This window comes from Sturnus vulgaris, chromosome 13 (genome assembly GCF_052056855.1).
Source record: "Sturnus vulgaris isolate bStuVul1 chromosome 13, bStuVul1.hap1, whole genome shotgun sequence".
NCBI lineage: Eukaryota > Metazoa > Chordata > Aves > Passeriformes > Sturnidae > Sturnus > Sturnus vulgaris.
The window spans coordinates 18546907-18562410 of NC_142255.1; the positions used below are offsets into that span (position 1 = coordinate 18546907).

The window sequence follows — 15504 nt, forward strand, 5'->3', positions numbered from 1 at the left end:
AGTGGCACACATCTAATCTACAGATTTTTTGTTTTGCATAAATTCATCATCTGTGCTCATTTGATTAGTTGGCAGAACTCACCTATATCAATGTTATCTCTTCCCAGGGCAACAAGTGAAAGAAACAGTATTTCTCTGTAAAGGCTCCTGAAATGGTAAAAACCCCAGTTTATATACTGCACTGATACAGCACAAAACAATCTCTAGTAAGAATAGATTGAAGCATTTAAAGACAAGTTATTAAAAAGAGGCATTTTGAACATAATTCCTGATTTTGCCTCCAAAATACTGTCATTTCTGAGCTCTGGAGAATGTCCTGGATTGCCCACCATGGACATCATCCATGGGAGGTCCCCTGGAAGCTGCACCAAGGGCATGCAGAGAGAAACCCACACTTCAACACTCAACCAAACCCCACAGAATTTAACCAGGCAAGGAATTTGCTTTTCTGCATTTTCACATCAGCTTGAAAAAGCAGGCAGACAAGCAAATAAACACCTTGTCAATGCTCCAGCTGTTGACAAGCCTGTTGTATATCCCAGCATAAATTAGTAAATCCAGGCAAGAAATGAAAATTCACATGAATTAATGTTCACCAATTCCACTGCTCATGGAAAAAACCCTGCCTAAATGTGAGACATAACCTCTCTTAGCTCCTTTTCTGTCCTCTAGCAAAGACTTAAAAACAAACCCCCAAACTACCCTAGAAACAAATGTAGGGTTTTTATTTTAAAACACCTACTGAATTTATAAATAACAAAATACATATATACACAATCCCTACTTCCCACTGTTCAGAGGTAAGAAAAAGAGGTGGCTACAGAGGGGAGGGGGAGAGGAAAAAGTGAAAAGAAGAAAAATGTGGAAACTAAGTTTGTGAAAGTTACCATAAAAAAAATCTACCAGAGTGATAACTTTGGGAACATTGGTGAAAAACAGTGCTTTTTTGGTTAAAATCATACTAGGAAAACATAACTCACATTAATTAGCTGATTACTGCCCAACTCTGCTCCAGCTAGGCACACTGGTGGTCTTACCTCTGTCTTTTAATATGTGGCCACTTGTTGAGCCTCTCCAGTATCTGACTCATTGGTCCATACACATCATTCATCTTAATGCTTTTCACCATACTCCTCAAGAGCTCCTGGTTAAAGGAGTCATCATCCTTTTGCAATAACTGGACCATTGGGTACTTCTGGGCTGAAAAACATTAGAAAGGCTGTAAGAATAAATAGATTCTTTGTGTAGCAAGTATAGAGTTGTTAAAAAAAGATTACAGGATCTGTGAAAATATTGACATGGATGTAGTGAACAAAACATCAAGTAAAAAAATTATCAACGTAGACCACAAAAAGTACATAAGAAAACTCAACAGATGCAATGGGCCATGAGCTATTTTCAGGTGTGTGATCCAACACCAGCAACAAAACTGAGTAAGCAAATTCTAAAAATAAGAACATGAGCTAAGCGGATGAACAGCATCAATGAAATGCATTCCTTCTCATTCCTCCCCTCCCAGTGAAGAAAAAGCCACTGGCAATACCACTCAATGATCTGAAACAGAAATGCTGGAAAACTGAAACTTGTTCAAGCAGTTTACTGCCAAGCACAGAACTAACCTCCCCCCAAAACAATTCACCCAAACTCAGAATAGCAACACCAAATTTAACACTCACTCTCAAACAAAAGAGTGCGATTTTGACCTGCAAGACAAAAAGCAGCATGATCACACATCAGTATTGGAGCTTTTGTGAATGATCCACAAAGACATCTTTTCTCCACACACATGCTTCAGTTGCTCAAGATGAGACTTGTTCTTAAAAAATACCACCAAAATCCACTAGAAACAAAACTTACTCTGAGCATTCCACAGAATGTACAGAGGCTGCCTGGGATCCTGATGCAATTTCATGTTGTCCCACAGCATCTGAATGAGAACATATTTACTGTCCTCTGACATACAGTTCCGTGGAATCTGAACAGGAGAACACACAAAAGGATTTTATTACAAAGTCATGACAAAGGAGTTCTGTATTTAACAAGTATCTTCACATCTCTAGGTCTCATGGTAAAAAGCTTTGCTATTAAAACTACATACAGAAAGCTAAATCTGAACGAGATTGGCAGTGACATGGCAAATTAGTGTTTTGCCTATTTTCTACAGTCAAAAAAATCTAAACTTCCTCCTTCTATTGCTCAGCTACTGCTACTCAAATAGCAACAAAACTGACTAGCAATTTACTCTTTGAAAGTGAGGATCACAAATTGCAGTGGGATGAGTAAGAGCTAAACACCAGTCCCCCACAAGGACTGCTGAGCACATCTTCCAGAGTTTTGAATATCTTCCCTCAGCTGACACCTTCTTTACTAATTCAGGACTGGGCTCAGCATAGTGCAAGACACATTTCTAAGAAATGTAATGATTTCCTACATGGGAAAACAGCCATTCCTCCTATGCCAGTGTTTCCTATCTGATTCCATACCTTGGAGTTTTTATTGCAGTGCTCAGAAGAAAGTATTAATCCAGGTAAGTTGCTGGGCAAGTCCAAGCGCCTGAAATACCACACCAAATTCCAAAACACGATGGGATGATGATCTACAAAGTCTGCTACTGTTATTGCATGATCCCCTTCATTTTCAAGTAAGCTTTCAAGCTCTTTCCACACCACCAGAGGACTGAGGTAAGGAACCGTTATAGGATCAGGACTAGGCAAGCGCCATTCCAGGCCCAAGGAATCCTGCAGCAACAGAAAAAATGCCATTAATTGTAACTAATGTAATGAATGTAACTGTCTTTACAGGGTCTTATAAATGCTTTTGTTCCCTGTGACACGCAGCAATATCTAAAAGCTCCAACTAGCAGGAGTTTAAAGAATACAACCTAGCATTTACTATAATTTAGAAAGGTTAACACTGTTACACATATCTCTAATCTATAGCAAACATGAAAAAATGACTTAAGGTAGAAAAAACTACATACTGTTGGTCCTTGCAAAGTAGCAGGCAGGCTACCAGTAGGAATGATGTGGTTGATTTTCTGGTTTTCCTTCTCATCTTCTTCCAAAGGACCAAATGTACTGATACTCCTTGCTACAGGGTGACTTGTACATTCTGACCCAGAGGCATTTTGTCTTCTTCCTGAGGGGATCTGAATACTTCTAGCATAAACATTGTCATGCTGCTTAGATTTGCTAGAGGAGATGAAAAAAAGAATCTCAGTTTTTTGTTTTATTCTGAGTGCTTCAAAATGTACACAGACAGAAATAAACTGGAAATAATGGACGTGACAGTTTGAATTCTGCCTTGTCCATCACCACACTCATTCATGTTACAGTGCAAGTTTTATTCTCCCTTGCACTGATGATGAACACATATGTCCTCAGAGTTCATAGAACTCACAGGATTACAAATACCAACATGAATTTTTATATTAGGAATGAAATGGTGCATATCAGGCAGAGGAAGCATGATGTGGCCAGCTGAGATACAAGGGAGACACAGCAGAGAGATCCTCTCTCAAATCAATCTCTCTTCTTTGAGGAATAGAATATAAATTGATTTTAGTTGACTAAAATACATGCATATGCACAGAGAAGCTGAGGAATTTCTAGGCAGGAAATGCACGTTTACCTATTTGAGTTGATATCTTCTTGGACTGACATCAGGGATGTAGTGAGGCCAACAGTGGCTGTGGTGTTACAGGACTTCCCACTCTGATTGGAGAAAAGGGATGGGAACTGCATATTTTCTGTAGAAGGGCTGGACTTCAGAAAATACCTGCAGGGAAAGCAAAAGTTTAACATTGTCCACAAAAACCTCAATCCCAAACAAAAAGCACTTCCCAAAATGAGCATTTAAATGGAGGTAAATTCAAATACTGCTCTTACCGTCCAGGCCGCCGAAGATCTCGGATTTCTATGCTTAAAAAAGGCAGAAATAAATTGCCACAGAAGGGACACGTGGTGTTGAGATTTGAATCATCTGCTGTCCAGCCTGCCATGATTTCTTCATCGTGAACCAAACAGTCACAAGTCCGACACCGAGAGCAGCTCGAGATGAGAACCTGAACAGGGCAACAACACTAGGACATGTTCCCAAAGCTCCTTCTGTGGCACAAAGCACTTCAAACTACAGCCAAAATCTTCACCCTCCCACTTGCATACAAGTTCATCTCCTTATTGCTTCTCAGATGAAAATCAGCCAGTTGTTTAATAATATTTCTATGAACAATAACATATTATTGGTAATATGCAGGCATAAAAGTAAAGGAATATTTATGCAGCTACATAAATTATGATTAGAATTTAAATACACTTTTGTAGTGACTGTCAGTATTGTAGAAATAGGAGAAAAAGATGCAAATGAATAGTCATTAACCTAAATCCGGGGTGGGGGAGTGGAACAAAGAGTCACCCAAATCAGCCTAACAATAAAAAGCAAAGTGATCTTACTGGAAGTTACACCAAGAAATAGCAGTTCTCTCTTCTGTGTTTTTAAACATCCAGTGCTACTTCAGATTTAAATTTGTTCAAAGTGAAAATACTACCTCCACAAGGGATTTAGATGCCTGAATTCAATTGCATCCAATAGCAAACTCTTGAGAACTGAAGCTTTAAGGCCCAAAAGATGTGACTGAAATAAAGACCTTTCTAGACAAGGATTTGAAATTAAATCTACTTTGTGACAGAAATATCCATCTGTCTTTCAGTGTTTTAGTTTGAAGCTTTGAACTTTACCAGAGATACAGATAATATTCATATTTAAAGACACATGGTCCAAGGCCATTAATTAAATGAGAAAATCATCCTGTACCTCCATGGCATAGTTCTGGAACACGCTGGTACTGCTGGTGCTGCAGGAAGACACCAACTCTGATTTGTCAGGTAAAGGGAACTTGGAAAGAGAACCTGTTAACAGAAGAAACCCAAAGTACAAGTTATTCAGAAAATGCATTTTTAGCACCCTGTTTTCCTGCTCAAACAATACTGCAGTTATAATAAAATGTGTGATGGAAGATGTAACAAATGAGATACACTGGTACAGAACTGTGGAGTGTGTGCTGCCATCTGCCCAGCACCAACCAAGACAAAAATAAAAACTACCAACAAACAATTTCCATATGTTCCATATGTTTCCAAATTGGTAGCTTGGAAACAAATTTTAAGTAATTCATAGCCACACCTTCTATGTGGACAAAAACTAGGGAAGGACAAGAGGCACTGTTTGTACCCTAAACCAGAAACTGATACAGTCACGATCAATTATCCAGCACAGATTAAAAAAAAAGAAAAAAAACTACAGGCTGTCTGATAATCAGCGTCAACAGTGACTTCTAGAAAATTGTAACAGATTTTTAAAAAGTATTTTTACAACTTTTAGAAAACAGAACCACACCAATGAAGTTACCATTAAAATGTTTTTATGGATGTGTTCTGGAGCTGTACAACTTACACAATTAAGGTGTTTACATGAATACTCAAGGACTCAAAAGGTTTCCTATTTGAGTAAGAGTTTTCAGTTTTCAGGTAGTGAAAGAAAAAATTTACTTCTTCCACAAAAAGGATTAATGACTGGGGTGATCCTAAACTGAGAATTATGAAAGAACAACTTTTAAAACTGGAATGTTTTTGTTCAGATTGATGAATGCCACGCAAAAACTGTCTCTTACCACACTGGTCAAATTGCTTAGCTGAGCTATCATGGGAAGCTGAGCTTTCCAAGCTTGTCTTGCTGATGCTAATTCCCTTAATTTCTGATGTGGTGTTCTCCTGAGGAGAAGCACTTTCAAAATCATTGCAGACATCTTCATCAGTGAGAGAAGTAGATTCTGAGTCCAGAGCTCCAAGAGATGAAACACTTGCTCGGTCTGAATTTTGATCCTGATAAAAGAAGTTCCAGTGAGAAAATGAAAGCAAAAATATGTCCAAAAAAAGGGGCAGTCTTCTTTATCTTAGTAAATTCCAGGCATGACCCTCCCTTCTTGGAGGATCATAGACCTGTGTTCAGAACTGAGGCAAGACAAAGAAAGTCTCACTCTGGGTTAATCAGCTACACCAGGATTCTTTTTAAAAGATTCTCCTAGCAAAAATAATTAAGTGAAATCATAACCATTTTGATCCTAGAACTATTTCACCCCATTGCTACAAGAATTATCAGCAGCTGTAGGAATACATTAGGATGGACAAGGCAAGTGTCTCTCTTCATTCCCAAGGACTGGGAACAAAAGTAGTTTTGGTTTGAATTGGTAGCAGCAAACAACATTCTAACAAATGACCTCAGATCAAAACTAGCTTTAAATTATTTTGGCAACCAATACAACCAGATTTCCCCTTACTTATAAAAGCAATAAAGACTTCAAACCAGTACTTGTTTATTTAAGTGTTTCTTCTTTAGGTTAAAAAGAGAAGCCACAGCAGTCTTTGTTCTGTCAACACACTTATGTTCTCCCATCAAATATATTCAGAACCCAACTAAACTAAAATTTTATTCAGGATATTAAAATTAGGGTTCTGGTATATCAAATATCATTAAAACAAGTTCATGTACATAGTCTACAATGACATGTCATGCAAGGGATTCATCACGTGTAAGTCAGTAATTAAACCTTTACAAAGTATTTTCCTTCATTTATAGGTTCTTAATAAACCTTTACCTTTGCAGATGCAGCATACATTGCAAATTTGGAGTACCACTTGCTTGCCTTCTCTGCAACCCCTTTTCCAGCAGAGAACATGCTGCTCTTCAGAACATCAAACTTGGGAGTCAGCAGCGTGTCCAAGTTGAAGGATGGTGATGACACAAGTGTCAGTGCACTGCTTGTGTCCTGGGGCTGCTCCTTGGCTGGGCTGTTTGGGGAATAAGCTGGAGAAGACCAAAGCCTGTCCCTTGGCCTTTCTTCATTTTTTGAGTGGTAGCTCTTGGATTTGGTAAGACTGGGTGGCCTTGGGGAATTTGGGGGAAGGCTGGACCTCCTACAAGGCTGGATAATGGTTGGGCTCCTTTTATTGGCATTTCTGTCATCGAAGGGTTTTTGCAGCTCAATGCTTGGGGCACGACTGGACAAAGGGCTGCTCATGTTGTTCATGTACATGACTATTTCTTCAGCTAAATCTCTTCTTGCAGAGGGAGTTGAAACACTTCTGTCATCATCATCCTCCTCTTCCTCTTTCTGCTGCTCTGTCTCAGCAACCAGCAGAGACAATGGATCAAATCCAGTTTCAACATCTGTTTTTTCAACTGGCTTTACTGGAAAACTGCTCTTTCTTTGCAATCTTTTAGATTTTTCACTGGAAGTTTTCACTGCTGTAGGTGTTTCAGGTTCTGCATCCAAGTCTTCCAGATCAAAGATAACAGGAGACTCTGTTTTATCTGTAAAACTGCAATCAAAAGCTGCATCTTCATCACTGGATTCTTTCTCCAGGCTTTCTCTCTTAGACTCTAAAGAGGAAGATCTGATATTAAGAGTTTTTGGCCTTATGCTTTTCTGTAATGCACTAGAGAGAATTTTGGCATCAGCTCCCAGTTTTTCAACAATTTCTCCAGGGTTTGCTTCCTGGTTGATTCTGTTTATCATGAGTCCCACTAAGCCATCTCCACTCAGGTTCCTGTTCCTGCTTTCCCATGGCATCTCCCTTAAGTCAGCTTCCACTGCACTTTTATGTCTCTTTCTCAAGGATTTACTTTTTATAACTTCTGCTTCATTGGCATCCTCAAAAGATGATGTAAATAGCAATCCTACAGAACTCTCTGAAAAACAGATAGAACAAGGTGCTTTTTATTTGTTGCTGTACAAGAAAACTAAGTGAAAGTACAAAAGAATGCAAATTTGTCTCATCTTTCAAACATTTTACAACACAGAGCTGGAATTCACTGTGTTGTGCCAGAGGTTGAAATGTTGAGCTGACTACGGTCATAACTTTTAGGAAGGGATGGACAATAAAACACTTAAAAGGGAGTAAAATCATACAACCTAAAGAGCATTTTGAGAAACATCATCAAGTCTCTTTTGGAGACATTAGTACAAAAGTTTGAAAGCTAAGGATAGCACAGGTATCGAGGAAATTGCAAAAAAAGCATCACTTTCTAACTTAATGATTTAGAAACAGAGACAACAAAAGGAATTATTATCAGAGAAGTCTCTGAATAAATTGTTTTGCCAGAGCACAAAGATGCAGACTTTAAAGTATATTACAGTATTTCAAGCACAGCTGACAGTATTGTAATAATCAGATCTGACATAACTAAAGACTCATTAAAATGTCTGAAAGTGTCTTTTCTATTTTACTGCACAGAAACCCCTTGTCCATACCAAAGGAATTAATTACTTGCTGGAGATTGTAAGAAAAAACCCAACTACACTTTTGCTGTTAACTACAGCAAAAAAACCATAAAACAAGCAAGAAAAAAATCTGGAAATGCAGAATATTTCCATGCATCTTCCTGACACAGCATATGCTGACTGCAACCTAAACTCTCCCTCCCCCACTTTTCATCAGCCCCTGCTATTGCAGCAATAAAACACTGCAAGTTTAATGGACAACAGAACTTAGGAACACTGCTCAGAACTCATTAGTAACAAATGAGGTATATCTGTATTTTCCCTGCTCTCACCCCTGCTCCCTTGTGCCACGGAATTGTCAACGGTGCCGTTGAGGCGCACGATGCTGGAAGTGGCTTTGTCATTGCTGGAGTTGTGGTAATTCAGTTTGGGCAGGCAGTCCCCACTCCCTTTTGTGCTCTCCACTTCAGACACTGCAGACAGAAAAGGACACAGGTTTGTGGAATCCAAGGAACATCCCTTAAATCTCAAGTCCCCATTACCTACTGGACACCTCACACAGGTTTAGGTGACACCTTGTTGCACCCACCCCATGATGCACACAGGCTGATATCTGCCTGGGCAGAGGTTTTCACTATGGAAATTTAACTCCCAAAAGCTACAAGTTCCTTAAGAGTCTCTACACAGAGCCCAAAAATCATTCCAAAATACGTGGTGGTTGTGAAGATTAAGACCACTCTTGTTCACTTGCACAGAAGAGGTGAAAGAGGATTTTTCTTTTGCCTTTGCAAGGGCTCAGCTTCACACAGATCTCATTTCCTCCAGGACTACACAGCAGAAATGAAGTAAATGTGAATGTTCATATTCAACTCTTTTAGATATGACACAAATTGCAGGTGACTACCAAAACCAGAATTACCTAAGGGATTTTAGGCAACTTTAATATTATCAAGCTGTTTCCAAAAGTGCAAAATGTTTTAGCACATCATACTATTATAGAGAGCCACAAATGTCTTAATTATAGCCAAAAGTCATAAATTAGGCATAATTCACTTTTTTTGCATCCTCAAAAGTTTCATTAAACCTCAATAATTTGTCTGTAGTCTTACATGCATGTTCTTATGATCCTGAGTAAGACAGCTTTTTAAGCAAATTGAAGAAAAAATTATTAGTGCTAGAAGGAAGATTGTGGTGAAAACACTGAAGCAAATTATTTAATTCCATATTTTCTCAGACTTTTGTATCACTTTACAATGTGATAGCTGACCCAAATAGTAGGAGAAAGCCCACTGAAAAATTTAAACAATTATATTCTAGGGGAACATTTACTAAGGGTAAATTTTCCATGAATATACATGGGAATCTGTGGTGCTTATACAATTTTACTACACAATCTATGTTCTTGCATGAAGTTGATGCTGCTCAACTGCAGTTGAAGGAAACAAGAGCAGCAGATGCAAAACCTGAAGAAAAAACCCTTCCCATTCTGATGCATCTCCCAAAATTTGAGAATTCCAAGGAGCTGGGTAGTTTAGACCTCTCAGACTTGCAAAATTTCAGCTGCTCTCCTCTTATAGGATTTATAAAGAAACCAGACTGGTAGAAAAGGCTTTTCTGTAGATTATGCCTATGAGGCAATTTCATTTTTTAAAAAGACAAAAACATTAGACTATAATTATCATTAAGCCTTTATGCTCCCATTATCACTTATTTGAAACAGGAGAGAAAAAAAGAACTGTAATTTTCCAAGTGAACCATTAGAGACATCCAGAAAATTACACTTAGAAAAAGAACTTTAGGCAGTGGCATAAACTGGCATTATCACACACACTCACTGTGAGGAATCAGCTGTCCCACTTAGCTTTTGCTGGAATCCTTATTTATCCCCAAAGCAGCAGATATCTGCATTCACAAGATACGTACAAGAACTGGAGTCACTCTCTCTCTTGTCCTCCTTTTGTTCTTGGATGTCTTGAAGACAAGTTTTCCCTTGCTTGGCTTCCTCTTTGAGTGATGTGTTATTGGCAGTGTCTGAAAGTCCCCCTGTCAGGGCAGAGCAACATCAGAATGAAGACAGTTATGGTGTTTAATAGTGTGACACTGTGCAGGGGAATAAATTGAACATCAACTGTAATTCAAAGGCCTCTTATCAAGAACATTCCAATTAACAGTGAACATTTTACCACCAAAAAAAAAAAAAAAAGGAAGAGAAGAAGGATTGGCTTACAACAGCATAAACATTTGAAGTGATGCTTTAGGGGATGAAATTAAAGCGGTAATGGGCAACATTTCTTTTTAAATACTGAACTAAAGCACTGTTTGACTTAATTCTGTTGCCTGGTTTATTGGATCAAAAGGTCACATTCTTTCAAGAACTCCAAAAGGCATCTAAACATGGCTTCATTTTACTGTAAAATGTTTCTCAGAAACATTAACAGAAATGCTAATGCATGTGATTCTCACGGTTTTACTCTAGAAAGTAAAAAAAAAATTAAACAATGCAGTGGCAAACATGAGTTCATCTCCAAAACTAAATTAAAATAAAAATAACCAACATCATCCCCAAACCCTCTCCAAACTCAAGCACTTATCTGGTCATTCTCAAGCCAAAACACTGCCCTGGTTTAATTAATATAGTCTCTCTCCAGGATCAAGGGGGTCCAACATAACTGAAAATTTCTTCCCCTTTTTTCCCAAAAGAGGCTGCACTGAATGGCTACAGACAGGGTAAAAGCCTTGTTGCTATGGTAAAGATAAGAAGATATTCTGTAATTTATGGAAGACTTTTTTGGATTTCCTGAGGAGTCAGCACACATTCCAGCTATGAGATTTCATACAAAGTAATCTTGAAAAATCAGATGATGTCAAATGCTATTAATTATATAAGTGACAGTTATTTCATTAAGGATTATTTACACTTCCTTTGTTTACACAGTCTGAGTTGCAACCAACATTGCTAAGCTCTTGTACAGAGCTTTGCATGGCTGGCTTTCAATAAAGTGGTTTATCAGGAAGCTGAGCTCCATGAAGAAGAGACAGAAATAAATCAAAAATGTTCAAGGCCATCCATAAGGTTAATGAGTGAGCCAGAAGTAGGACTGGAGTCTGAGGTCCAGAAAAATAACCTAGCCAGAAGGCCACCATGTATGTTGTTCCTCAGGGCAAAGATTTATTTGTTCACAATTGGAATCACAGAACAGCCCTGGATGGAAGGACTTTGAAAGTTGAGTCAGATGACCCATATACATTTAATAAAAGTATGTTGTAAAGGTCTTCCAAGGTCAGCCTGAATTAAACTACACTGGATTGCTGCTACTTTACAATTGTGCTTTACTACCAGGAAGTTATAAATACCATGGAAAGTTGTATCTTTAAAAAATATCAATTCCAGGCATGGCCATATGACCATTTGATGTTCACATTACCTAAGTTTTTACTGGAAAGAAAAGGAAAGAATCCTGAAATTTACAGCCTCACATATTTTCTAGATAAAAACAAACAGGGATCATTGCATGTGGTATGCAGAACCTGCAATCAGTACTGCCAACTCAAGGATTAGTTCTAGTTGCCTCTCAGCTAACATCAAATAAAAAAGGGGAAAATTTAAAAAGGCAAGGCTGGACAGAAGTTCCTGCCAATTATAAGACTGATTATTGGATGAACTAGGATAATGATCACAAATTTCAGTTTCATATTTTGTCTCCATTTGTCTCGTGAATAGCTGCCACAATAAATAAATAGCAGACTATTTCAGATTCAAAGGCAATAAGAAGAGACTGATTTTTAAAACTTATGCAGGAACTATTGGGTCTTTTTCTCTAAAACAGTTTTATCAAACTCACAAAAGAAAGATTTTTGAAATAAACTTTCTCATCAGCATGAAAATATAAAAACAGAAGGATGTGAATACTTTACCAGGAACAGATGTATGTGCAGTGCTTGCTGGTAGCTTTTTCAATGCTTTTTTAAACTGTGCTATTCCTAAGACAACATTTCTTATTTTCATCCAGAGGAAATAGCCACCTCGATTGCTCGAAGGCCAGGTGCTTTCCAAAACAGCCTGTTTTGGAAATATCAAAGTCAGGTAGTCATCTTCAGGAACAGTTAGGTGTGAAAACAGGAGCTTAAATTTCAGGCTGAGTTACATTGGCAGTAATACAATAGATTTCTAAACCTACAAAACCAAAACTCACAAAATGATTCTGTCTTGTGTTTCTTCAACTTACAAGAAAGGACAGAATCACACCTGAGCTGCTGTGTTATTTTTCTTTCTTCTATTTGCCTGGATAAAAATGCATTTTTGTCTCTCCCATCCCCTTTAAAGCATACCTTGTTGTAGTAGCCATAGGTGATGGCATTGGGGTCGATGCCAGCCTTCTGCATTTCAAAGAGCACCCTGACTGCCAGCACGGGCTGCCCATACTGCCCACACAGCTGCATGAGGACCCTGTAGCACACCTGCAAACACACACACACACACAGCAGTGAGCCTGGGCTGCTCCCAGCACTGCTCCACCCTCAAAGCCACACACTCCTCCTGCAGGGGCTCTTTTACCTCATCAGGTGGATCTATTTTTTTGGTGTGCATTTTCTGTAGCACATCATAGGCAGTTCTCAGAGCCCTGACTTTGGAGTGGCAGACTTTCACATAGGCAGGGAGGCAGATGAACCAAAGGCCGTAGCAGTGACGGAGCAAACACCTGGACCACATCTGGGGGATGGAGGAGTACTTCTTTGCAATTTTGTGGGCAGATTTAATTTCCTGGAAAGAAACAGGAAGATTATATCTACATCACACAAAGCTACATGTTAAAAACTGAACACATATCATTATATCTATGGAAACTGGAAGGAATATAAAAGCAGTGACAGTGATACCAGAAACAGTCACTATGCAATATTCCACTGCTAAAACCTTGCATTTCTTTAAATCTCTATTACTTTGAAAGTTAGAGTTCCTCAAAGCCCTGGGCAGTGAAAAGCAATCAAGAAGTAGATGTGAAAAATTCATGGAGAACAGTGTGAAGAAAGGGAAGGGACAGCACAGCAAGCAACAACCTGTACAGGGGGCCTTGTAGGATATGGTGCAGGCAAGCAGCACATCCTAAGAACAATAAACACAGAGACCCTACAGCCACCAGATCAGTGAAGAACCATCAGGCTGCAGCCACTGCCAGTCAGGCTTTACAGCCAAAGCCAAGCTATCCCCTTCCAGAGCACCTCACACTCCAAGAACACCAGCAAGTACCTGTTTAGTTCTTCTGAACATTGGTGATGGGCTGTTGGGGCTACTGGCTTTTGAGGACAGTTTGTTATTTGGTGCTGTGAGAAATCCTTCAGGTCGTTCAAACAATTCTAGCTTTAATACTGGAAATCCATTATAGCTGTAAGAGAAATGTGTCAATTCTGGTAAGTTAGCTCCAAAGCAAACACGTCACATAAGAGTAAAGACACAAAAGCAAACCTTTAATGACATCTCTGACAAAGAGGTTCACAAACCCCTCAGCATGGGTTCATATGCCTGCACAAACAGTCTCAACCTGCTATTCAGGTAAGCAACTTAAATTGATAAATGTACTTACAGTCATAGCATTTTCTTTAATTAATGTGTCAAATGCATTAGTATTGATTCTAGTTAATAAAAGAAAATAATCTGTGTGGCTTAGTCCCTAGTGAGCATCACATGACTGAGGTTTGTGAAAATCAATAGGAACAATATCAAACCATATAAAAGATTAAATCAGATTAGATATAAAAATATTTCTCAGAATTAATGAAGAAACCAACAAACTCATCTGACATAATTATTAAATTAGTTTTCAGTGATTCTTTGACATGTACTCTCTCTTTCCAAAGTGCATCTGCAGTTTGTATCATTATCAGTAACAGCAGCAGGACAACAGACTGGGTCCACAAATTTCAGCTTTAAGCTTAAAAAGTGTCAACAGCCAGCACAATGTAATGTGATCACTACCAGCTTTATTAAGTTTTATTGCTTCTGTGTGTACACACACAAAATCAAAACTTCACAAGAAGTGGCACAACAGCCATTTCACACACACCTTTTAGTCGAGCAACCTAAAGGGACAGGAAAAATCTGTACTTCTGACTCTCCCAAGAACCTAGATATTCAACTCTACAAGGGCATCCTGCTGTGTCCTTAGGCTACCTGTATTGTAGAGGGTGCTCTTCCCCATTTGGCAGATGAGGGATCTCAGGGGGTGTTATGAAAACTGTGTGCTCACTCTTGTAGGACTCATCCAGCTCTATAAGTCGTGTTTCCCCAGTTTTGTCCATATCTACCTGGAGGAAGAAGTTCAAAGAAAAAGAAGTTACCAGGGGCATTGTATTTTCTGCTGTTAACAGCTGTATGATCAACAGAACAGTGTGCATCAGCTTCAAAAACAACATCTTAAATGCAAGGACACTTTGCAAAGCCATAATGACAGTAAGTGTTGCATTGGTTTTGTGAACTCCACCCCAACCCAATAATCAGTGTTTAATGGTATAGTGTGAAGTGTTTGTTTTCAGGTAAATATTTGAAGTTGTCTGTAGAGATTAATTCTTCTGAACACAACCATTTCTAGAACTATGTTTCTAACACTAACTTGAAATTTATTTTTAAATATAAAAATAAGAGCTATTTCCCCCCTCTTCTAACCACTGAAAACAATACCAAGCTTTATCAAATTGTCTGATGCATGCAGGAGGTACTACCAGCACCACCCACAATTGCAGTCACTTACACAGCACTTAATGTCCCGATAGTTTGCAGAGACTGCAGAAACACACCTGCACTCCAAGAGAATGGAATAGAAATGTGTGACCTTACTGAAGTTAAAGGGAGACAGGCATAGCTTTGTTTTTCTAATTTAAATTACTTAAATGGCAACCAAATGACAGCCAAATGGTAGAATACTTCAAAGAAATGAATAAGCAACCTGTGGAACCCAAAACTGCATGTTTTTTATGCCCTAAGAGTTTGGCAACAGAGAGTTAATGTATAAAAAGAAGCACATTCCACAGTTCTCTCCCCCTCCAGTGAGGTGCAAATATATCAAGTAGTTTCAGTAAAATTCTTGAATATTTAAAGTTTGATAAACATACAAAGAGGTGTCCTTAATTACACATTTTGCTGCATGAGACAGATGGAAAGCATTAGCAAATTGAACCAGCCAAGTAGCAAGAACATATGGCTCCTGAGAAGCAGCAGTAAACGAAACCTT

At 38.6% G+C, this 15504-nt stretch overlaps 1 protein-coding gene across 5 annotated transcripts in view; it reads right to left on the reverse strand.

Annotated features, from left to right (window-relative positions):
- The window catches only part of DENND4A (DENN domain containing 4A), a 48760-nt gene that overhangs the window by 3802 nt on the left and 29454 nt on the right, over positions 1-15504 (reverse strand). For 4 of the 5 annotated variants that reach the window (XM_088172692.1, XM_088172690.1, XM_088172689.1 and 1 more), the window contains 18 exons: positions 14448-14581; positions 13527-13662; positions 12834-13040; positions 12608-12736; positions 12194-12338; positions 10202-10321; positions 8611-8751; positions 6653-7746; positions 5669-5879; positions 4813-4907; positions 3888-4063; positions 3631-3777; positions 2981-3191; positions 2484-2738; positions 1858-1975; positions 1677-1703; positions 1038-1200; positions 83-147 (listed from right to left, as the gene is read on the reverse strand). In XM_088172692.1, the coding sequence (XP_088028818.1) occupies positions 83-147; positions 1038-1200; positions 1677-1703; positions 1858-1975; positions 2484-2738; positions 2981-3191; positions 3631-3777; positions 3888-4063; positions 4813-4907; positions 5669-5879; positions 6653-7746; positions 8611-8751; positions 10202-10321; positions 12194-12338; positions 12608-12736; positions 12834-13040; positions 13527-13662; positions 14448-14581 (3574 nt within the window). The remainder of the gene's footprint in view (positions 1-82; positions 148-1037; positions 1201-1676; positions 1704-1857; positions 1976-2483; positions 2739-2980; positions 3192-3630; positions 3778-3887; positions 4064-4812; positions 4908-5668; positions 5880-6652; positions 7747-8610; positions 8752-10201; positions 10322-12193; positions 12339-12607; positions 12737-12833; positions 13041-13526; positions 13663-14447; positions 14582-15504) is intronic. The other variant, XM_014874583.2, reaches the window with a different exon arrangement.